Source organism: Fundulus heteroclitus, chromosome 7 (assembly GCF_011125445.2).
Source record: "Fundulus heteroclitus isolate FHET01 chromosome 7, MU-UCD_Fhet_4.1, whole genome shotgun sequence".
Classification (NCBI taxonomy): domain Eukaryota; kingdom Metazoa; phylum Chordata; class Actinopteri; order Cyprinodontiformes; family Fundulidae; genus Fundulus; species Fundulus heteroclitus.
The window spans coordinates 12,961,162-12,985,716 of record NC_046367.1 but is presented as its reverse complement, the minus strand read 5'-3'; the positions used below and the strand labels follow the sequence as shown (position 1 = coordinate 12,985,716).

Genomic DNA, 24,555 nt, shown 5'->3' with positions numbered 1-24,555 from the left:
CTAGCTTTTCCTTCAACTCGGGTTATTTATGGAAGAGTTGCGCAGCCCAGGTAGTTTGGCTTTTTACTGTCTTTGATCAAAGTTTTGGAGCAGCTCTCCCCTCGTCAAATTTAGTCAGGATTAAGCGCTGAAAGAAAGAGGGGGGAGGAAGGAAGGAGGGTTGCTTGGAGAGGGGGTGGGGGTTGTCCCCGTGGTAATCGGGCTCCTGGACCTCATTTGCTGCTGTGTTGGTCGTTCCAGATCCTGGCAATTATCAAGGACACGGGCAGGTTGTCGCCTGAAAGCTAGCGCTATATTGCTGTCTTCCTGTGGTCCTGTTCTCATTGAAGCCCCCCCCCCCCCCCCCCAGCTGTAGATCGGGGTTGTAGTCCCCCCCCCCCCCCCCCGCCCGCCCCGCCAGGTGACCAGAAGGGTCTGTTTTTCAGCTCATCATCTGCTTTTGGAGGATGATGTTGGGGCTGCGCATTACGCATACCCTCGGTGACATAAGACTTATATAATGAGCTCACGCTTTTAATTTGAATAAGATGCGCCATCTTCTCATTTAGCGCAGAATGCGGCATCATCTCCACCCTGTGACCTGCTGCTGCTGCTGCAAAAAAAAAAAAAAAAAAAAAAATACCACCATGCGCATGCTGGTGTGCGTTGGAAAGGTAGAGGCGCACGGCGCACCTATGCTGAGGTGGTGATGTGGCGCAGACCCCGCTTTGCCCGTGAATGGGTTGTGTTGCAGGGAGGCGGTCTCTCTCTCTCCACAGCGCCGGCCCACCCTTATCTGTCCACCTGGTGTTGACGTTGGAAGCAAGGTTACATGTCAGAGCTCATTAGTGCTGGATCCTCGGTTTTTTTTCTTCTTCTGTGCTTTCATCCACGTGCATGCAGACTGTCTCCCAGCTCTGCATTGCAGTCTGAACTCGGTCTACACCAGGCTATTTCCCCCCCCCTCCACAGCACCACTGCCTTTGCTCTGAGATTCCTCTGTTCCTGAGATGGCAGACCGGAGAGCCGGCCGTTCCCTTGCTCTTTGCAGCTCAGCTTGGCTTGAAGTGCTCCACATGTGCCAGCGTTTTTACCAATGGTTACCATGGCATTTGCAAACAGATGTTGTTTTTTTAACCTCATCACATCTTGTCTGTTGACATGGGCCTGGTTCTGTCCTCCAGTGGTAATGCTGTGACATGCAGCTGCCTCAGTGGAGCCATCCTGGTTAGGAAGTGCAAAAAAAAAAAAAGAAAAAAGAATGATGTGAAGAAATGGACTGACATTTTGCTACGTTGTGTGCTTCCTGTCACGTGAGCAGACAGTGAGTCTTCCTCATTCAGCTTCAGTGTTTTGCAGTGAAGCATATTTTTTTTTTTTATTATTGAAGGGTTAAACATCCTGTCTCATTTGGAGACCCTGTTTAAGCAAACATTTACAACGAAATGCACCTTATGATCGAATTGCTCTTATTTTAGACAGAAGACATTCTGACCACTGCTAATATAATGTAGTTATAATAAGGTAACAGTTTTATTTATTTTTGTAAATTTTTGTTTTAATACATAAACTACAGAAGTAATATAGACATAGATAGCTTTATTTGTCATTTTGTATGCACAGAGTGCGTACAGAACGAAATTTCGTTTGCATACAGCTTGAAAAATCACATTGAATTGCACTAATTTTCAGGATAAAGATGCAGCAGTGATTTATGTAAACAGTTGAAATGTAAAACAATGTAACAACGTAAACAATGCAGGGGAAATAGACAGTGTGCTGTTCACGGTATCCAGATGCAGCAGCAATTTATATAAACATTTGAAATGTGAACGATGTAAAACAATGTAACAATGTAGACAATGCAGGGGAATATAGAACAAGCTTGTCATTAAAATCAATTTCATAAACATAATCAATACTAAAGAATAAATCTTTCTGAGCTTCTCATGTGCGTTAAAATCGATATAAGCTGACCTATTCCCATTTGCCCAAAGTGTCGCGTTTCTTTCGTCCGCAGCGCTGCAAAAACGTATTCAGCCTCCCTGCAGCTGCTCATCTCCACAGTGAGCTGGAAGTTTAAGCTCTGCGTCCGTGTCCAGTTCAGCCTCTTTATCGACAAGTACAAAAAGCATTCTTCGGAGGAACTTCCTCTGTAAGCTAGATGGACAGGAGACAGTGAAATGCTGATCGCTGCTATCGCTACAAGCTAACAATGCAACGCTGATGTTTGAGAGCAACATAAAAAGGTCAGGAAGACTCCCGCGTCTGCAACTGTGAAGTAGTAAACCTACCGGATAACACAAGCTAACGCTATCTGGGTTTGACATTAGCTTCCCAGACAGCCCGATGAAGGGGTTCTGTCGGTCTGAAGGCCACCGTCGAGATGCACTCCACGCCACGCTCCGTTCTACTACGGTGAGCATATAACGCAGGGAAATGTTTATCACCTGACCGCTCAGTCAGGTAAGGCAAGTAGCATGGCAAAAAAAACACCCCCCCCCCCCCCCCCCCCCCCTCCATCCATTCCTCCATCATTTAGTTTGAAAGATGCTGGAGGCTAACGTGGCTAATAACAATAAAGGTTATGGTTGACACTGAAGCTGACAATTAGTTTTTTTTTGCCAAACAAAGAAGTGTGACTTAAATTATTTCTCTAAACAAGATTGAATTGTTCTCTACTTATTCCCTGCATTGGTATTGAGTTTGAAATGTTAGTATTGTTAGTATAGTTTGTTAATTAGTCAGTGTATTTGCAGCCAGCTGCTCAGCTGAAATACCAGGGCTGGGTATCATCTAGGATGAGCCTACGTAGCTCAGCCTGATTTGATTTGACTCCAATATCGATATTTATTACTTTCAAATTAATGCTCAGTTATTCAATCAACAAAACCAGCCAAATATTATATTTATGTTCAATTTATTGAACACTGATATATTAACAGGAAAAGAAGCTGCATTTGGTTCAATGCATTTAACGTATATCAGAAGCCAATAATGTGCCTAAATGTCTGATTTTAGGGACGAAGGGGTTTCTAAATTCCTATCAGCCATTCTGCAAATTCGTGTGACTTGCACATCCTCTGTGTGAACAGTAACGGTGTGCTGTAATAGCGCCCCCTAGGGTTTGGGAGGTATATCAACATTGAAAGCCAGAGTATTGTTATAAAAACGTTGTTAAAACATTGATATTAATCTTTGTATCGATTTTTATGCACAGCCCTATGAAATACCACTCCTTGCCTGCTGGTAAGCAGTTGCACTTGATTTTCTTACCATGACACTTTAGTGTAGGGCTGGACAATTAATTGGATTTGCAATATAATCGCAATTTCAAACTCGCAGAAGTCTGCAATTTTTAGCTACGTAACAATTAATGGATAAGTCACGTCCTTCAGGTGTCATTAATGTGTTTTAAAGTGGGTTTGCCTCCACATGGAAGGGAAGAGAGTTCCAGCAGTGAGATAATGTCATTTAAATTCTTGTTTTATATAATATTATGATATTTAGAGTTTATATAATCAGTGCTTTACCAAAAACTTTCAGGAAGCTCGTCATAGCATTAGGTACCACTCAAGCTGTTTAATACACAGACTTGTTTGTTGGTTGCACTTTATGGTCAACAAGGAATGATGTCCAACTAAATTAAAAACTATTCTCTTGAATAAGAATATTCTGATAAAAGTTACATTTCTTGTTTTAAATAGTCCTTGTTTAAAAACATCCATCTACAGGCATTTTTGTTGCTTTGCTGCTAAGCTTACCACAAAAAGTAACTTAAGAGCGTTTGTGTTTGGTTGATTAATTTTTTTCTTTCTACAAAGCTTTCTGACAATAAATCTTATCCAGTTGGAAAGCCTGTTACTTGTGCTTTAAAGGGTGGAACATTTGTTGGGATAATGAATATGGGGCTTAGCAGCAGAGTTAACTACGTGGGTTGCGCTGATGAAAAAGTTGTAAAATCCTTTCGAAGCCAAAAAAATATGTTCTGCTACCACCAGTTGTTTGATGGTATTCATTGGATTGGATAATTGAATTTTCAACAGTTCAACAGAGTTGCCACTAAGGTCGAAGGAATGGACGCAACCAGAAAAGTCTGGTACCTCCACCTTTCACTGATCACCTGCTATTGGATTGCATCCCATTCTTCAACCAGCATTTATGGCTAATCACCTAATGGTGTGTCGGTCGTTCTGGTCCAAACAGCGTGTCCGAGCCGATCCCCCAGTCATTCATTGGGGTTAAGGTTTGGAATGCAGTCAGGCCCAATTTTAAGAGAAAGGTGTACCCAGTTTACACTACCCCTTTTTAACCGTGCCGAGACCAGTCCGAGCTCGGTAACCGAGATAACTGTCGAGTGTAAATGGAACGCAAACTGAGCTGAACCGAGCCAGATACAACCGGACCGCGCTAAATGCAGCCCAGTTCCATGGGTGGGTTTGGCTCGTTTTTTTTCTGGCTCGGTTCTCTAATAACAAAGAGCGCATGAGCAGACCCTGTCATGTCCTTACAGCCAGCTGACATTTCAGACATTCAGAAAAATACTAGCTTCCCTACCGTGCCACACGGTTTCCAGAGATGATTCTGCTTAGCAGTGTGATGAACCTCCGCGTCTGTCGTTGTTTCTTGCATCTGTAAATCCTTATTAGACATTCGTTTGTCTTATCCACGTCCCAAAAGCCGACTCTGTTAAGTAAATTCACCAAAAGTTGCCTTCTTCGCCTGACTCTTTGCAAACAACGAAAAATAACCAACATAACTTCCTGAATGTTACGGGCGCCGCCATTTTGATTTGCTTGGTCCCTCCTTCAATCCTAGAGAGCAGTAGTACCGCAGATCGTCACTAGGAGCCGAGGAACCAAGGAACCGAGATAGCGTGGTGTGTAAACGGTCATAAGAACCAAGCTCGGTTTGGTTAACTGATCCGAGCTCGGACCGAGCTCGGCATGGATCATTTAACAAGGGTAGTGTAAATGGGGCTTTAGCCTGATAAACCTCGCTCTGTTGGGGCAAGTGTTAACATCTTAGATGACAGAATTCGGTCTCTAAGAGTGGAGATGTGGGGTTGCCACTGGTTGCCGTCTCTCATTTCAATATCCATGCATTTAGATTGCCTCCAAGCCTAGTTTTCCCAGAAAGGGAGATGCCGCCCTATGCCATCACACTGATTCGGTCACTCAGACAAATTTGGCTCTGTAGAAGTAATTCCAGGATAAGCGCCTCCAGGAAAAACTGCCATTGGCAAAAGTAATTTTTCAGGTTTTTCATGGGCATGGCCCGCATGCACAGCTCTGCTATTCAACCCACAAATGCATTTCCTCACAAAAGTGGACAAATAAACAGGGTTTCCATCGGTATAAGATTAATTGCCTAGACATCAACTGGCTGAAAGGAAGCTACTACAATTTACTGTCTTAGACAAATTTGCCTCTTTAGAAACGTGTCCAACACAGCAGTGATGTAAATCACCAGGTTTAGCACGATACGATCTTATATTGATTTGTTTGGATGACGATATATTTGCCGATATCACATGGTCTTTTATGATTGCCCATCAATGCGATCGTTATGAAGTGATATCGTCTGCCCATCTAATATTATTATTGATATCAGTACAAAAAAAACAAATATGATTTGACCATTTAAAAAACGTAAAGCTTTTACAGTGTGTCTTGTGTTACCTGGATGCGTTCCCAAAGCGGAGCGTTGCGTAGTGCAACTCGAAGGGGGCTGTTCGTCAAGCTAATAAAAGCTAGCGTTAGCTAATGTTGTTTGGGAGGTTTATAGTTGTACTTATGCATGTGTAAGAGCTTTACTGACTTTTCTAAGTTGCTCTCAAAGTTCTGTGTCACTGAAATGAGCCTAATGGTCTAATTTCTGCGTAACTTTGACAACAGTCCACTACGCTGAAATGCGCCGGCGAGGACCCCGTATTTTGTCTGACAACGGCACAGTTGAAAGCGGGCTGCAGTGTGTAATGGTTTGAAAACATCCTGGTTTGTGTTGTCACGTAAACAGGAATCCCTGGATTACGCACCGTACGACAGAGATCAACAGAAATTAATGCACAAGCACAACATTACAATTTTATAAAACCACAGAAGAAGAAAGGCAGAGTACTGTTTTGGGCGCTGACAGTTCTGAATATAACACGGCTGGGCAAGGATATAATTCAGTTACCCTAAGCAACAGTTGAACCTCGTCGTCTGTCCATAGAAAAGCTTTATTCTCTGCCATCTCAAAGGTTTGTTAGTTGGTGGCGACATTTAGACAGTAAGCATGCGTGCTGCTCTCAAGTCTCACGCAATGGCCGTGAGACACGCAGTTTCCTGAATGGCCTGTGAGTGATCCGTTCACTGCACTGTCTATTCAGCCCGCCTTCTGCTGAGCTGTTCCAGCTTTTTCACAGATTGGTGGCCGTCTGTATCTCCCACTCTGCTGTTTGCAGAGCGAAGACGACCTCCCTCTCCCCCACCAGAAGCATTGTGCACCAATCAACCCCTCCACCCAAATACCCCCCTGCAGGAGCCTTAACCATCTCACTCTAAAGAACTTCTCATGCTACTTGAGAGTTCACATGCTGAGTTTCAAAGAACATAGCACCACTAGTGGTACGGCATGGGAATTACACCACTTTCAAGTTTTCACTGCTGCTGTGTAAATGGAGATTATTAGAACATGTCACGTAAACATGTTAACAGATCAGTGGATCGTTGTCGTTTTAAATGGCCTAAAAGATGCAGGGCACTGTCCCTCATGGACTGGCACTTGACACCTATGGTCTAAATGTTGTTCAGAAGTGATTTTTGCTTCATCTAACTTAGCATATATATCTGAACTACATGGTTTGGAAAAACATTACTTATTGCTCTTTTTTGTTGAGATTGCTATTTGCAACATCTAATCATGGTTAGCAGTCCAAAAGCAGCTTGTCCGTTAAGTAGACTTCTATTGGCAGGCTACAAGATCAGTAAAGTTTCAAAACTTGTAATAGTAAAATGTAAAAGTGAGTCTGAGTCTGAAAACAATTGATACATAAAAAATAATTAAAGCAACAGTATGTAGCCCTTGACCATTAGGGGCAGGTTTAGCACCTCTGTAGGCCACTAGCATGTGTTAGCGCTCTTGTTTAAGGGGCGCTCTAGGTCACATGACTTTCTGAGTGATGGACCCATGCCTCTCAAGTTACATAGCCGGGTTTTTAAGAAGGGCAGCCCGCACAGACCATCAATACACGCTGAGTGCAGAATACTGACATGAAAAATCTAAGAATAAATCTCAAATTAGGCTAATATATGGGTCAAAAGTTACATGTTTTGTTGCTTTAAATATACAAATTTTAATCCAAATGGATACTAATTGAGCCATTTTCATTTTCCCAATCCAGCGTGCAGCTTCACCAAGCCGAGTTGCCGACATACAGACATTTAGCTACTACCTTCCCTTTTTAGCAGCTCAGCTGAATTATCATGGCTGAGAATCAAAATGTTGAGCTGCTGCTGGAGGTTTATTGCTCCAGAAACATGGCAAGGGTGTCCTGAGAGGAGCATTTGTGAACCTCCTGTGCATAAGGTAATAATGTAATTTAGCCTGTGAGGCAGATGGCGGGAAAAGCCAACTTGTGAAGCCTGTCACAATTAAAGTGAACTTGATTATTTCCATTTGCGAGCCTGTGCCTTTACCGTGCGTCTGACTCTCTTCTACCAAAGTGAGGAGGGAACCCTTGCGTCAGGTACTTGCCAGGCGCATGGTCTCATTACGTACCTTGGAGTGCAGCATGAAAACCCAGTGAGGAGTAGCTAGCCAGAGAAACGCTAGTTGAGATTTGGAAAAACAGGGATAGAACTGCTGGTGAAGATTCTCAGTCATCCAGGTCATGATCGTTCCAAAAAAGGTTAAATAACAAAACAACTGGACTTTTTTCCAAACTTTGAAGATGTTTCACTTCCCATCCAGAAAGCTTTCTCAATTCAAATGTCTGGAGTAGTGTGGAGTTACTAGCTTTATATTATTGGAAAGGGACGGACCGGTTTCGGTTTAATTTGCATGTTATCTAAGCCATAACAAGGCCTTTTTGGGCAATAATATAAAGCTAGGAACTCCACACTACTCCAGACATTTGAATTGAGAAAGCTTTCTGGATGGGAAGCTAAACGTCTTCAAACTTCGGAAAAAAGTCCAGTTGTTTTGTATTGTAACCATTTTTTGGAGTAATAAAATTGGTTTCAAAGCTGAACGCGGCAGCTGCAGTGTGGAAGCACTGTGGATTCTAACCAAATGACTGTGGTGGACCATTTAACCCGTGCAATATAGGTATGTCGCATTTGTTCTGAAACAGCAGCAACGAAACGCGGCGATACAACCAACATGCAACTGCACCTAAAACATAATCATCCGGTGCAATTTTCCCAGCTGCGAAAAACAGACTACCACCGATGGGCCGTCTCTGTCTTCCTGACAGTTCGCAATCAGTGGAGCGTTTAATTTATAGAGAAAATCCAAAAAGGGCAGCGCAAAGTGCTGCACACTCACAGGCGGTGTGGTTTAGGGTGATCAGGCGTCCCAGATTCCCGGGGACAGGTCATCCAATCTCCCCGATTTCAACGTTTTATGATGCTAACAGAAGTGATATGGATTGTTAAATGTTCTTTAGATATTAAAGTTTATTGATCTTTGAGATGCTTTACTTGCATTATTAAACCATTATCATTATATTAGTGGAAAATGGTCTCTGAAAAAAACAAAACAAAATTTGTTTATCTCAATAGTTTCAGGGATAATTTAGCATCCAGCTAATTTTGCCATTGTGACAGGCCTGCCGCTTGTATCAATTACAAACCTTCGGTTACAGAACGGGAGCGGCCATTTTCTTCTTTCCTGTCCGTCTCACCCGTACTTCCATCCGTCTGTGACCTTTTGGCCTGTAGGGCATTTTTCAGAGTGAGCATTTGCCGCAGTCCATCCGGCTAAATATAACGTTAAATACAAGTTCATAACATCTAACGAACCATCATTGCAGTCATTTGGCCAGAGTGGTCTTGTGATGCCGATATATTGTGCAGCCCTGGTAACACCGCAACCGTGGAAGAGCATCTTGAAGACTTAGTCTCTGAGATTTGAGAGAGATTAAGGTCAGTAATGCTCCATTACTGCCAGTAAAGTAGAAAACATACTGGACCGCACTGGCTGACGTTAGCGGTTTAAATGTTAGCAACTTGCTAACGTTTAAACCCTCGCCACTGTGGTACGTCAGTCTGAGTCCCCCCATCGACGCACCTTTCCTTTGCCTCGATGGGGGGAGGCTTCACAGGGAAAACCGCTCCATTGTGTAAATGGTAAGGCAGTAGAACGACAAGCACAACCCCCTGCCATTACTCTTCTGTTCAGTAGTGCATGAAATTGTGGCTAATAAAATTAGTAAGACCGAGGCAACCTGCCCGGCTCTCTCTGGTTGATCACCAGAGAAAATATAACGCAAAACTGCCAGAAACTAAACCGATCCGCCATACCAGATACTCGTTAACGCCCGCATGACAGCCAGGTTTATACGGTAAAATGCCTTTTTTCTACTTAATTGCAATAAAAATATTGTCACATTCTTTTTATTTGAGCCCCGTTCTTTCAAAAAAGTCTGCTGGAATATTGAACATCCTTTCTGCTCTTCACTGGTAAAAGCGCTGTCATAATCATTGGTGACCCTTTGTTTTTAGCTACCCTGTCCTTGATTTACATAAACTTGTGAGATTGAGGGAAACGTTTGGAGAAACAAATCGAGCTTGTCACTTTTAATAAACGTCCTTTAACTTGACATCCTGGTGGCGGGGACGAGCCGTCAGCAGTCAAAGTAGGATGTGTCCCAATTTAGAGCCATGTGATGTTTCACAGGGAGGCCGGGGGGGTTATCCAGTGGCTGCAGAGCTCTGCTGACGCCGGGCGACACCCGGGACCGGCTCAGATCTGGAAGAAACCAGGACGGTGGTGGTGGTGTTGGTGGGGGGGGGGGAATCTCTCCCACTCCCCATCTGACCTCATCAGGCACTACAAATGAATGAAAATCTGCCCGTGCTGACTGAACTGTTGTCTAAGTGCAATGAAAGCGGGGATCTACTGTGTGACCGGACTCTTTCTTACCCCGTGTCCTCCCAACATGCTGCTGTGGCACAGTGCCGGGATCAAAATGGCCACCCCGGCGATGCCAAGATGTTGTGGTTCCACTGACATAGCGCCTTTTGTAGCGCATACGAGCCTCTACTATAGTTCAGTGAGATATGTTCATGCGCTCTTCCTGTCTCCTGTGTGTGTGTGTGTGTGTGTGTGTGTGTGTGTGTGTGTGTGTGTGTGTGTGTGTGTGTGTGTGTGTGTGTGTGTGTGTGTGTGTGTGTGTGTGTGTGGAGGTGAATGAGGCGCTGTGTTTGCTTTTGCATCCGTTTGCGCGTGTTCCTGTGCTGCAGCTGTCAGCGGTGATGTGATATGCGGGGCTCTCAGCCACCCTGACTGCTAGGTGACGGCGACACATCAGCTTTCCGACTGCACGCCTCCTCAGAGCTCCTCCCCGAGCGCCACGGCAAATCTGACGGCGGACTTTTTACTGTCCGTCTTTGCTTCCGTAACTTCTACGTCACGCTGGCCGGTTTCCATGCTCGCTAAAACGACACCGCCCAGGTGGGGCGCGCAGAGCGAGGGGAGGTGGGGGGGGGGGGTCCTTTTAGAGGCGATGGGGCCTTAACATCACCCTGGCAACGTAAGGTGTAGCTTCACCGGTTGCCCTTGGCGACCGGCGAGTACCGTTTGCAGAGATGTGAAAGGCAGCAGGTGAGCGAAGGTTTGGAGTCCCACTCGTTGGGTGAGGAGGAGCAGAAAATGGAAAATGAAGAGGGAAGTTGTGGCCGTGGAGAGATCCCACTGTCTGTCTCCAGTGTCTGTGTAGTTCTGACCTGCCGCTGCCAGTTTCTGGTAAAGGACTGGAATTAAAACGCTTTCTATAGATTCTGTGTGGCCTTCCTGCTGGCAGCGGTCATTGATCATATTATCAGCAGAGGTACGCAGTGTCTGTGTCACTTTAATTTAAAAACGGGTTTTAATCATTTACCAAAAAAAAAGGACCAAATCGTTTTTGAGTGGAAATTTTGCACCAGGTATGGCCAAGTCGTGGTCCTGGAGAGCCACTGTCCTGCAAACCTTTACATGTCCAACCCACCCGGGTCAAAAAGCTGAACTCTCTCATCAGCAGCCAGTCGAGCAGCTCTGCAGAGGCCTGGTAAGGACGAGGCGTTGGGTCCAGGAGGGGGGGGAGCAGAGACGCTGGAGCACCCCCGATCTGTAGCATCTTATATTAGCACGGTTAGCCAACGCAGACCCTTACCGTAACTGGGATTTCTAAAAGGCCGCCATCGTTTCTCCTTCCAGCATTCATGGAACTGTAAGCCCAAGCAGCTAAAACAAAGACACTTGTCTGAAAAATTTTCAACTTTTTTTTTACCTGGGCTCAGTTCTGGGTCAGTAATGTCCCCAAAGGCGACATGAGTAAACACGACCAGCACCCTAATCTAGCTCTCCTTTTGCAGCCTGCGTGGCTTTTCTAGAAAGCAGTTTCCTTTCAAACGGCTCCTCAAACCTTCTCAGCTTCGCTCTGACTTCAAACACATTTCAGATACTCAAAATGATTACCTTTTTAAGTTCATCTCTCTTTTTTCTCAGAAAGTAGATAATAATGTTTAATGGATTCAGGCTCTATGCCAGCGATTCGTTTGGTGATGGTTCGTCTTTAATTCAGCAGAAAATATTCCACGGGGTGTGTGAAGGTTTTCCTACTAAGTTGCTTCATTGCGAATTCGACAGATATGGCCCAATGCAGATTTAGTGTTTTTAAATAGTCGTGCTATACATTTTTCCAGTGGCTGGATTGACTGCTCACTGTCTGGCATGTGTGATTGTGATGAATCTGCTGCCCTTCTTGGTAGCTTATATACGCTTATGTTCACTGATAGAGACTTTTTGGTTTTTCTAAAGGACTGACGGCCGGTCAGGGTCTATCCGGGCGAAAAATCGGCCTATTCCAGTCGCCAGTCGATTTCTCTGTGCCTCTCTAGTTTACGTACGTCGTTCCTTAAAACATTTAGCCACGCGGTTGAACCTGCGGAGCATTTTCTGGCCCTTCTGTGGTAAAGCCAACAAGCCGGCCACCCTCCTTTAGCTGTGATAAATTATACTTGAATGTTTTTAGCAGTTAGACTCGGCAGAGGTAATCTAATACACCGCTAAAGAAAAAGGGGGCTTTATTTTTAGAACAGCTATAATCCAATGAATTCATCTTTACATCAGGTAATATAATTCAGATTCCGTCTGTGAAATCATTAAAGAAAATTGTTAACTGGCTTTGTCAGGTTTTCCATCTGGAATGCCGCTGATAAACCGGTTAATTACTAGAACGGTGAACGGTGTACGTCTGCGGAGGGATTGCTCCTGGAGGCCGACGGTGGCTGCCTTTTTATCTGTGCAGCGCGCTCCTCGTAATAAGAAATAAATAATAAATAGATGCGCCTGACCTAAATCACAGACATCATCAGCGCAGCGACGCCGAGCCGTCCGCCTCGACTCTGACCGAACGCAGAGCATCCAGAGTCATGCAGATGGCTCGTTTGAAGTCAAGACACACATTTAGGACAAGCTTGAGGGGGAAAAAGAGGAAAAAGGGAATGTTACAGGGTTGGCAATACCAGATTTCCAGGGGGGGGGGGGGAGGTAAAATCATGGCAATGAGGCCGCTGCTCCCTCACTGGTTTGCCTCAGAGGACACCTGAGCTACCTGTGCAGCTGTCAGACATCATAAAACTAATGACTGCCGGGGTCTTCTCCTAATTATGTCCTAAATGGCTTTTGTTTGACTTGCCAGGTGGTTGCCTTAGTGATGGACGGGGAGTCAGAGCCAAACCCTGTTGTGGCCGAGGAAGTAGAGGAGAGGGCGGAGCTCCTCGACGCCACTCCTTCCTCCCCGCAGCCGTCCCCGCCTCCCGCTGAGGAGTCTGGGGAGCCAGTATCCATGGAAACGGGCGATGAAGCCACAAAGGAGGGCGGCACGGAGGACAACGACGACGACGTGGTCCTTGTAGAAGAGGAGGCGGCCGGGAAGCCCGCCCCCTCTCCAGGCGAACCCAACGCGGAGAGCGCCGAGCAGTCAGCTGTTGAGGCTGCAGATGCTGCAGCAGAGGACACAGCAGCGATGCCTTCCAGGAGCCCCGACTCTCCCCCGTCTTCCAACGAGTCCGTGACGGCCCAGAAGCCTCCCCCCGCAGCGCCAGAGCCCATCGTCATTGATGACGAGGAGGACTGTGAACAGAAAGAGACCTCTTCCCTCTCGCCTGTGCCCCCCGGGGACTCCTCTGCGTCCCACTCACCCGGTACCCTCAGCAACAACGATCCAGATTCAGAGATCCGGATCTCCAGCGTTACCACACTGGGCTCCGACAACCAGAGAAGCTCTGCGGTTTCCGCAGCAGGCACGCCGCCACATCCAGAGGATGCCCAGGCAGACATAAACCTGATGATAACGTCTGTGACGTCCCTCCAAGGCGGAGCAGCAGCTGTTGTGGAGGTGAGACTTTGCTTTCAGTCGGCTCACCTGGAGCCTCCGCCTTGCAGCTTCACAGCGACCAGTGTAGTTATTCTGTCAGATGGAGCGCTGATACCTTATGGCCAGTCAGGTCAGCATGTGTGTTCATGTGTCAGACGTAAAGGACAATAGGACAGCAGCTGTCTTTGGTTCTTTATTACCTTGTTTTCAGATGGTTTTGCGAGAAAAAAAAAACTAACCTCTGTTGCATCGGTCTTTAGGCAGGCGAAAACGAGACGGAGGAGAACGGTCTGCAGATCAGCAGTGCCTTCAGTCTGAATCCTGAAACCCCATCTGCTCGACCCACCACCTCCTTTAACCCCGGCCGAGGCTCCGGCTCCGCCAGCCAGCTGGTTCAGAACGGGGAAACGGGGACGCACAAAGGAGCAGGTAACGACTTCAGTTAACCGTTTCCTGTCTGCTAAAGGGTTACACACACGTTGGCCCGCTGACTTTTATTTTTGGTCACTGGAAGATGGGCAGACTAGCAGAACTCATGAAGAATTAAAGCCTCCTGCCGCTCCGTGGTGTCACCTGAAACCACGCACGAGAAGATGGGAGGAGGAGCTGACCGAGCTGCCTTAAAAAAAGTGCTGCTACGCCTCGAGCCTTTTCACGTTTTGTCACGTTACTGTCAAGCTTTTTCTTTGATAGACAAAGTGGTAGAGGGAATAGGATAAATGTAACATTTTAATGTAGAAACAGTCCCTCAGATTTGATACTTTGCAGAACAAACTCTTTTTTTAAATTTTTTTTTAACCCATATTTTTGTTGGGGGGCAAATGTTTGCATATGCTGTCAGATTGAAGGAAGTGTGTCTGCCAACATAAAAGCTGGCCATTAGAACATGTTTGATACAAACAGGTTGTTGTCCCGCTGGAATGGATCGTCTGAAGCCTTAATTTAGCTTCGTCCATCGTCCTGTCAACTCTGACCAGCTTCCCCTTTCCTCCTGAAGCAGAGCCTCCCCCCAGCATGATGCTGCTACCACCATGTTATACAGTGGGGACTGTCCAGGGAGGGGTGTGTGCAGTGTTGGTTTTTCAACACAGATGACTTGATGGACTGAACTATGCTCACCGAGCGCAGGTCCGAAAGGGGTTAGAAAGGTTCTGACACGTTTGAACATTTCCACGGGAATTTATGGGAATAAAGGAGAAAAAATCTGAAATTTAAGTTTAGTTATGGGACCGTTTGATTAAGTGACCCCAGATTTCCAGTCAGTTCCTATGAAAAGTTTCTGTAGGTTTCGTGGCAATTCACCGTTTGCAATCCTTGTGCTTTTTGAGAATCTTAAATGTTGGATTATTATCTTTTGACCTTTAAACCACTTCTCTTTGTCAAGGTTTTCTTTATAAAAAGCCTTGAAGACCAAATGTCATAACTATGCCCTCCAGCTACCTTCTGCTGATCTGTCGCATTAGATTCCTAAAAAGTGCATTAAAGGTGCAGTTTGGAAACTCAAGCGTAGAAAAGTGACTAATGATTTTGCACGCCACTGTACTTTATGATTATGTTTGTACCTTGTAGAAACTGTGCAAAGATATGTTACTGTGGACAGTTTTTGTCCTTTTAAAGAGACGCTGGACATTCGTCCATGAGTGGGAAGACTGTAGTGTGGAGGTATTTTGTGACCTCATTAGACTAGATGCACTTAAATCCTAGACTAGGAATTTACTTTAGAAAGAAATGCCCCCCCCCCCCCCCTCCACTCACACACACACACACACACACACACACATATATATATATATATATATATATATATATATATATATATATAAATATGAATAATATGAATAATCCAATACGTTGAGCTTGTTTCGGCACAGATAACCGGCCCTGGTTTTTAACTCAAACTTGTCCGATTGTATACCTCGGCACATGATTGTGTAACGCAATATTTCCAGTGTAATTATCATTTATGGATTTCACATGAAGTGTTTCCCTGGCACAAAAATCCTCTGAGATGAGATTTTTTTTAATCTGTTGGTTGAGCTCCAGAAAGGTGCTATGGCAGCTGATCTTAGTCACTCTTTATATTTCATCGATTGTAGTTTGTTAAAATCATTAAAACAATGTCATGTTTGCTGTTTAAGTCGGCCCTTTTAAAGTTGTTGTTGGAAAGCATATATTTTTTTTATCACTCTTAGGATTCTCTGTTGTTGGGCATCTCGGTTACACGCTGATTTAAACCTTTTCTGCATGGCTGCAGCTTTTCAGATGCCACGTTTGGGTTTTGCCTCTGCTTGTCACTCTGCCACCTTCAATTATGTTTCCAATAAAAAAACTACCACCCGAGTGATCCCATACGTATAATTATGCAGGGAACGCTGGTGAGAAAGTTACAAATGCAGATGTAAGACATCCTTTACTCCTCTTTATTGTAGACTCATGGATCTCTCAGTCGGCCTCAGTTCCCCGCAACCAAAAGCAAACAGGGGTGGACTCCCCATCGCCTGCCACCTCGCTGACCAAGCCTGCAGGCCAGTCTTCCTCCTCTACTTCCTCCTCAGGCTCCCAGACTCAACCCCGGACAGTCAAGGTAACTTCACCTGGGCAGGGATCGTTTTTTGCAATTTTGCTTTATAATCATGTAGGCAGTAGTATCCAATGTTTCCATTCACTTAAAAAAGTGAAGCTGGATCTGTTAGAAAGGAAATGTCAGCTATTTGTTTGCTCAATCTGTTTAAATTCAGCGCTGAAACTGTACCTACATGACTTCAATGTTTCCGCAGCATTTGTATAAATGCCTTTAAAGCTAGGGTCGGAGTTCTTTCCGGAAGTGTCCCCAAACAATGTTTCCCCAAACATTTGCATAATTGCACACTTTGCATCATTGCATCTCCATCTAGCATTATAAATGCTACCGAACTCTTAGTCCTTAAAAGCATCCTTGCACAAATGCCCTTGCACAACCCGATTCTGCACATTCAATGGTTTGTATACTGTGACCTTCTCCTGCATTGTTTACATTTCAATTGTTTTTATAGTGTATTTTAAATCTATGTTTACTTTTAAATCTCTGTTGCACCTAAAACTGTAATCTAACTTTTACTGCAATTTACAAAGCTGTATGCAACGAAATTTTGTTCTGTACGCACAAATGACAAAGTTGTCTAAGTCTAAGTCCCTTTTTGAATAACTGCACATGGGGAAGACCGTCTTACCCTGCTCTTCCACTCTTCAGGGGGATCGCGTGAAAAAAATCTCCCAAATTCACTCTGGTCTTATTTCTTTCTACTGAGGCCTTCCTCTTTTTCTCATAAACATGAACATTGTTCCATTCTTGCGACTCTCAGCCACATTGAAAGCATACGGTGAGAGCAGCGCAGCTACAATGAACGGCTAACCGCTAAGCTAACCGCTAAGCTAACCGCTAAGCTAACTGGATACATCAACATTAGAAGTGCGCAGCCAGCAAGCGGAAACTAACAACAAACGTGCACACACACAAGTGTTACGTGAACGTGTCAGAATGATTGGCATGTGGAACAACCAATAGAAAAGGTGATACGCCTGGAACTAGAGGGACAGAGGGAGGCGTGGGCAGGACCAGTTTTTACAGGCCTGCAGCTCCCACAGACATCAATTTAACCTCCTTTTTGTGAATGCGTAATGTATTGACTGCTTTCAGGATAGAACAGCTTTACCCAGTATGACAAAAAGTGTTTCTGAACAGGATTACCAAGTATAGCTTTAACTATCGCGTCGAGAAGTCAAAGATTACACGCTGCTGTTGCCAGGGTTACTGCTGTCTGGAAGAATCAGGAATGCTCTTTGAATATTTGTCAGGTGTGAAACCATGGGGGGGGGGATAAGATTATAGAAGAAAAATCCAGGGTGGATGGATGAATGCCATAAATCCATGGTATGCTTTGGTTTTTATACTTTGGAAATGGGCTAAGCATGACTGAGAACGCTTTCATAAATCCTTTTCCAGACTTGATTTAACTCTGTAAAAGTACTGATGTATGATTTAAATATTGTTTTACAGGTGTGGATGTATGGGTGGAAAATGGTATATATTGTGTTATTTACTCAATCATCCATCCATATATTAATGCCATCCATTTGTACCCATTCAAAGGTGCATAGTAAATTGTTGTTTCTACTTTAAAGTGGGCTAAAAGGGACTGAACTCTACAACACTGAGGGAACGTATGGTATTTTGACATGACTTTTGTCTTTGGACACCTTCCCTCTGAACTCTTTCTTTGTACCTCACAGGTGACCTGTGCAAACTGTAGAAAGCCTCTGAAGAAAGGCCAAACAGCCTACCAGCGAAAAGGCTCCTCCCACTTGTTCTGCTCCACCACTTGTCTCTCCGCCTTTTCACACAAACCTGCACCCAAGAAGACCTGCACCATGTGCAAAAAGTGAGCCTTTCACTTTCTCTTTTTATGCCTGAAAAAGCATGTTTTATTTTACCAACTTACAAGCTCAAACCAGGTTTTAACTCTTGTCACAAGTTGTTTTTTTCTTTTCTTTAACTAATCAGGCCATATTTTCTGTAGGTGTTTTTCTGTCATCTGAGCCATGTGAATTGTTTGTTTTCCAGGGACATCACACACATTAAGGGCACCATTGTGGCCCAGGTAGACTCTAGCGAGTCTTTTCAGGAGTTCTGTACGACTGGCTGCTTGGGTGCGTACGAGAACAAGAACAACCCGCCTAAAACAGGCCTGAAAAACAAATGCACCGTCTGCGGAAAACTCACAGAGGTCAGTCTGTCACACACCTTTTATTTATTTATTTATTTATTTATGTATTTATTTATTTATTTATTTATCTATTTATTCATTTATTTTTGTTCTAATTATTACCAAGACAGAAATGTACTCCACAGTTACCATTTTCCCAGACATTGTAAACCTTGTTTCTAAAGATAGGCCCCATGCACATGACAATGGTCAGGGTGTGAATGGGTGAATGACTGAACTGTAGTGTGAAGCGCTTTGGAGGTCGTCAAGACTAGTTAAAGCACCACACAAGTACAAGCCATTTACCATTTACCAATGAATTAAAACCAGGGTTACTTTTCTGTTTCTCGGTCACATCTACATGACAATGTTTTAATTGTAATCATCTCAGTGCGAACTTGTAGAAACGCTAAAACAGGTGTAATTTCTTGTTCTGCTCTGGGGTGGTTCTGGAAAACCAGGCTGTTTAGCTGCTTCTTAATACGACCAATTCAGAACCAAACCTTGATCCTGCTCTGGAGCCACTTTTGTGGAGATCTGTTGTTGAACTTTCCAGGCTTTAATGAGCAGTGTGTCACTGTAACTTTACATATAGACATGACACCAGTGGTGTATGTATTGGATTTTTTTTTTTTACTTATCTCCCTGTGGCCTTGCTACAATTCATTATAAGATGAAAAAACAATACATTACTGATGAATACATTAGGTAGAGAGTTCATCTTTTCTCTGTATGTGTTCCCTGGAGCCTCCATGTGTTGGTGCAGCAGCACCGTGTGTTGGTGTTTTGTCTACCAGACCTCATCTGTGTTTCTGTACTGAAGCACGGTGGAGTCTTAGTCCAGTCCAGAGGAAAATAAAGCTTTCCGGCCGCTCTAAACATTACATCTTGCATCTGTCATTACTCAGACACCTTCAGTTTTGCAGGCATGGCTCTGTTTTTTTGTGTGACATAATTCACGGCAGAGTCCTGTTGCATTATCTTCCCTTCATCACTCCCTTGTCAAAATATATCCTCTTCCATCACATATCTACTTATCTTATGTTTTCCCTCAATAAATGAATCGTCTGTGTTTATTCTCGTCTGGTTTCAGCATCATCTACTTTTATCTCTCACTTTTCTCTCCATCACATTTGTCCTCTGGGACCTCTGCTGTTGATAGGGCCACCACATGGGAGGGGGGGAGAAGTCTTTATTACCACTAAGTAATTCTTAGTTTATTATACGCTGCAAACATTTCCTCTTAAACACACAATCTAAAGCTACAAAGACAAATCAGAAGAAAAAAGCTATTGGATTAATAAAAGGCTGTGAGATGGTTGCCTCCAGGTTTCACAGTCTCGTACCACCGTCTGCACTGAGGACCTTTTTAAAATCCTCGCTGAATTTAGCATTTTAAAGAAGTTCTTCTGTTTATGTGGTTTACGTTATGATCAAATTCTGATTCTTAATAATTTAGCATCCATATTCTGCTAAAGATGAACTTTTAACTTATGATGTTATATTGGTAGGTTAAAGTATTACTACACAGATTATTGTATTTTAAAAGATAAAATATAATCTTTTCTTCACTGTAAAGGAGTTCAGGCTGGAATCAAACCCGGGTCAGCCGCGTCGAGGACTGAAGGTCTCCATGCGTGGGTCGTGCTCACTACCCCTGTGCCATCAGAGCACACCGGTGTTGAACCTTTCTCGTTTTCCTTTCCTGTCTCCAGATCCGGCATGAGGTTAGCTTTAAAAATGTGACCCATAAGATCTGCAGCGACACGTGTTTCAACGTTTACCGCAAGGCCAACGGGCTGATCATGAACTGCTGCGAGCAATGTGGCGACTACCTGCCCAGTCGGGCTTCGGCCAACCACTTCCTGCTGGTCGACGGCCAGCAGAAACGCTTCTGCTGCCAGAACTGCATCAGGGATTTCAAACAGGTCAGACTGGCCACCCTTTCCTGCATCTTTTTTTCATTGGATCGTTATGCTTTCAGTCAGTGTCTAAAGGTGCTTTGTGTTTTCGATGTGACGTCCTCCCTGTTCAGGCCCACAGTAAACTTGCCAGCTGTATGACTTGTAAAACACTAATCAAGACCGGCGAGGTGCTCCAAAGCCTCGGATCAGGCGGCTCCATGAGCTCCTACTGCTCCGTCAGCTGTATGAACAAGGGCAAGCTCACATCACTCATCAGTGAGTAGCCAGAATACGCGTTTTTTATGGCCTTTTTATTTAACCTCAGACTGCTTCAGGATCAGGTTTAATTACCTCAACACTGAATTTATCAAGAGTAACCCAGGTTAACTTACCCAGTTCCCTGTTTCTGCTGCGTATCACTTTGTCAGGGTTATGTTTTCGACGCTGATAGTAGATCCAGTTTGCTTGGATTTGGTATGTTCCTTGTTTAGTTGAAATAATCTTGAATTTATATGTTTTAGGTGTAGTGGTATCTGTCCTTGCTGGCTGTTTAACTCAATGAGAACGTTTAGGCCTAATCAAGTTGTCGCATCATCTGTCACAGATGCATCTTTTATTTTATAAATTTGTAAAAACACAGTTTTGTATCTAGAGTGGGATGAAAACGATCCGAAATATATTTTTTTAATAAAATATTGTTTTGATTTGTGCAGACAAAGAACCTACGTGTCATTTCTGTAAAAGAAGCTCATTACCGCAGTACCAGGCCACGCTGCCAGAGGGCAGCATCCTCAACTTCTGCAGCTCCCAATGTGTTACCAAGTTCCAGGTGAGAACTGTCATTTTTAAAACAAGCGACAATGAAGATTAAAACACCTAGAAGGGGGGAATGCTACACTATTTAGTGCATGAGGATGAATTAGGTGGCTATAAATGGAGCATACGTTTATAATTTTGTCGTTTGGATTTTTACTTTACAGTTTCTTCTCAATATAGCATCATCAAAGTGATTCTATATTCCAGTAATTCAATTTAAAAAGGGAAGCTTTTATTATATCTACTTTTATGTGTATTTATTACACATTTATTTAAGGAGTAAATTTGTCAGTTTTGATGTTTCTGTCCAATGACAGAGCTAAATGTATCTTCTCCCAAAAAATAAAACATTACCTAAGACCTATAAGCAGGCATTTATTCAAACCCTCCCCTAGGTGGGGAAGCCACAAAAGGACATTACTAAACAAGCTGACTGTTAAGGCCGCTGTAAGCATATATTAGGGGAAGAATGAGAAGAAGGTAAAAGTGCTGAAAGAAGGTGCTTATGTAAGGATATTTATGGCCTTAAGGGGGATTGTGAAGCAAAGCCCATTTGAGACTTTACAGATGTGTGGACTAAAGCCGGTGCTTCAAAAGCGACCAGGCACATGGGCCACACCTGTGCCATTCTGTGTGACCAGGCCAGAAGCAAAGGCAATATCAGACCTGGGCAGAGAAGGAAAAAAAAATAGACAATTGCCCAGTGGTCCAAAGTCCTGTTTTCAGATTAAAGTAAATTTTGCAGAGTTTCTACGGTCAGGGATGATTGGCATTGCAGTGTCATCTGCTGGTGTTAGTCCACAGTGGTTTATGAAGTCTGCAGCCTGCTCAGTCAGGAAACACACCTGAACTGTAATCAGTTTTTATGTGAAATGCTCAAAACACATCAGATTTGTTCAGTGGAGTTCATATTTTTTAGCTCTGCTCTGCAAATCAAGGGGAAAACTTAAATTATTTCAATATATTGAGAAACCACCATTAACAATGACAGGGTTCCACCATATTAAGTAGATTCATTGATTAGTTAATTTTATACGAAGAAGTCAGCAGTTACGTGTCTGACCTTTTGCTTCCTACTCGACACCTTTCTTTGCAGAATACAACCCTTCAGACCACCACCAATGGTCAGACGCCCCTCAGCAACAGCTCTGTCCAGCTGAAATGTAACTACTGCCGAGGAGCCTTCAACTTGAAGCCTGAAATTCTGGAGTGGCAGGTGAGACCATTAAAACTTACACACACAAAAAAAACCCTCTGGATCTCTAATGGTCCCTGACCTGGATGCAATGCGTTTTCTGGGCCATAAAGGAACAATTAGCAGACATTACATACATGAGTTTTCTATTAATTGATGTGTTTCTGTTGGCATTTTAAAAGGAGGACCACTGAAGTAACCCAACTCTGTCTTTAAGATGTAAAGAATTTTTTATCTTCATTTGATGATATAATTACGTAATGCATTTCCCACTCACTGCCGCCACTGCATAACAGCCTTAGACATCATTTACTGTTTTCTTGTGTTTAATGTACCGTATTTTTTTCAGACTATAAGTCGCACCTGACTATGTCGCAGGATCTGCCAGACTATGAAAAAAAAGTGCGACTTATAGTTCTTGAGAGATGCACTAATATTGACAAATGTGTGTGTGTTTGTTTTCAGGACAAGGTGTATCAATTTTGTAATAAGACATGTTGTGAGGATTACAAGAAGCTCCACTGCATTGTGACGTTCTGTGAGTACTGCCAGGAAGAGAAGACCCTTCATGAGATGGTCAAGTTCTCTGGTGTCAAGAGGCCCTTCTGCAGCGAAGGTACCTCCCCTCTTCTCCTGAAGGACCCTTGATAAATGTAACGTTCCCTTGAGAGGTTTGAAGGCGGTAGAATTGCATTACGGTTCAAGGTGCATTCTTCTGTGGGTCTGCCTAGGTTCTTGAGTTGCTCCTTTCGCTTCATTTAAGCTTGTAACTCAAATTTCGATTGAATAATAGGCTTCAATTTTGTTTCCTTCGTCCCGTTAATTTAGTTTAACAGTCTCTCTGTCTCTCCAGGGTGTAAGCTACTGTTTAAACAGGATTTCATCAGACGGCTGGGGCTCAAGTGCGTGAGCTGCAACCACTGCAACCAGCTCTGCAAGAGAGGCATCACCCGGGAGCTCGGCGGCATGACCCGCGACTTCTGCAGCGAGGCGTGCGCCAAGAAGTTCAACGACTGGTACTTCAAGGTCGGTCCTCTCGTTAAACAATTAAAACCATAGCTTCGTGCGTTCGTTAAGACGGAGCGTCGATATTCTGAAACGGCTTTCCTCTCGGGCCGCCAGGCTGCAAGATGCGACTGCTGCAAGGTGCAAGGAAACCTGACCGAGTCTGTGATGTGGAGATCAGAGATGAAGCATTTCTGCGACCAGGAGTGTCTGTTGAGGTTCTACTGTCAGCAGAACGATCCCATCATGGTGACGCAGAAGGGACCGGAGAACACCACGTTGGGTACAGACCAGTCCCTTTCTGTACATCTCTGTATATTTTTAGGGGAATCTTAAACTAACGCGCCTGCAGCTGGACCTCTGGAAACCTTTCACATAAGACCTCCCATTCTAAATGCTTGATTAGCTGTAGTTGGTATATATCTTTCAGGGAAGGTAGGTTGGTTTTATAGAGTTGGAAGTGGAAGAACAAAGTGTTTTGTTATTGTGATTATCATAAAGGAACGATGGCAAAATACTCATCCAGACATTGGTACTACTGCGACGACCGTTGCTGCTAAAACTGAGGTGCAACTACATTATTGTCCTTATATGGTTCCCCTTTATTCAAAAAATGGGAATTTAGCTGCAGTAACAGAGCAGCCCGCTTGAATAGAAGGGCTCTTGGTGAGGTAAAGATGTAATCCGTGCTTTTTTTTTCCACCCCCTCATAGGTAACGAGATGCAAGGAGCAAAAGCTGGGGTAAGGAAGAACAATTGGTAGCAATATAAAATGATTGAATATTACTGCTTATTTGGTGAGAGCATGAAATGAGGATGACAATTGAAGCCCTTTACATCTGTAGCTAGACTTCTGTTGGTTTATGGATGTGCAATTTGTTTAATTTAGCCTCTTATTCCAGCTGGTGAATCAGGGTGCTGTGGCATACTCCAGTGGCGGCGTGATTCGAGATGTGAAGAACAAGGCGGTGCTCTGCAAGCCCCTCACCCTGACCAAAGCCACCTACTGCAAACCACACATGCAGAGCAAACATCTACAGACGGGTAAAAGAAGCACCCGGGTTGCCACGGCGCCTGTTGGGCTCGTTTTACATTTTGTCACGTTGCAACCACAGCTACTATTTTTATTTTCTGCGTATTTTATGCGATCGACCCACACAAAGCTGTGCACAGTGGTGGTGGCGCGCATTTGTATTCAGTTGTTTTACTCTTTGATTTCCACTAATAATATCTAATGCAACTAATCACCTTTAGAAGTCTCCTAATTGTATAGTTCACCAGTTTGTAATTTAACTAACACACACACCAATACCGCTGTGAAGCAAAGTACTGGTGGAAATGGTG

General features: G+C 44.0%; 1 protein-coding gene across 1 annotated transcript in view; it reads left to right on the top strand.

Moving 5' to 3' along the window:
* The window catches only part of zmym2 (zinc finger, MYM-type 2), a 37,060-nt gene that overhangs the window by 1,100 nt on the left and 11,405 nt on the right, over positions 1 to 24,555 (top strand). Inside the window, exons 2-15 of the mRNA XM_012880073.3 lie at positions 12,872 to 13,570; positions 13,810 to 13,978; positions 15,979 to 16,133; positions 17,819 to 17,967; positions 18,150 to 18,312; positions 20,007 to 20,219; positions 20,327 to 20,471; positions 20,909 to 21,024; positions 22,108 to 22,227; positions 22,672 to 22,822; positions 23,060 to 23,232; positions 23,329 to 23,494; positions 23,925 to 23,953; positions 24,114 to 24,255. Coding sequence (XP_012735527.2) covers positions 12,887 to 13,570; positions 13,810 to 13,978; positions 15,979 to 16,133; positions 17,819 to 17,967; positions 18,150 to 18,312; positions 20,007 to 20,219; positions 20,327 to 20,471; positions 20,909 to 21,024; positions 22,108 to 22,227; positions 22,672 to 22,822; positions 23,060 to 23,232; positions 23,329 to 23,494; positions 23,925 to 23,953; positions 24,114 to 24,255 — 2,575 coding nt within the window. The 5' untranslated portion in view covers positions 12,872 to 12,886. The remainder of the gene's footprint in view (positions 1 to 12,871; positions 13,571 to 13,809; positions 13,979 to 15,978; positions 16,134 to 17,818; positions 17,968 to 18,149; positions 18,313 to 20,006; positions 20,220 to 20,326; positions 20,472 to 20,908; positions 21,025 to 22,107; positions 22,228 to 22,671; positions 22,823 to 23,059; positions 23,233 to 23,328; positions 23,495 to 23,924; positions 23,954 to 24,113; positions 24,256 to 24,555) is intronic.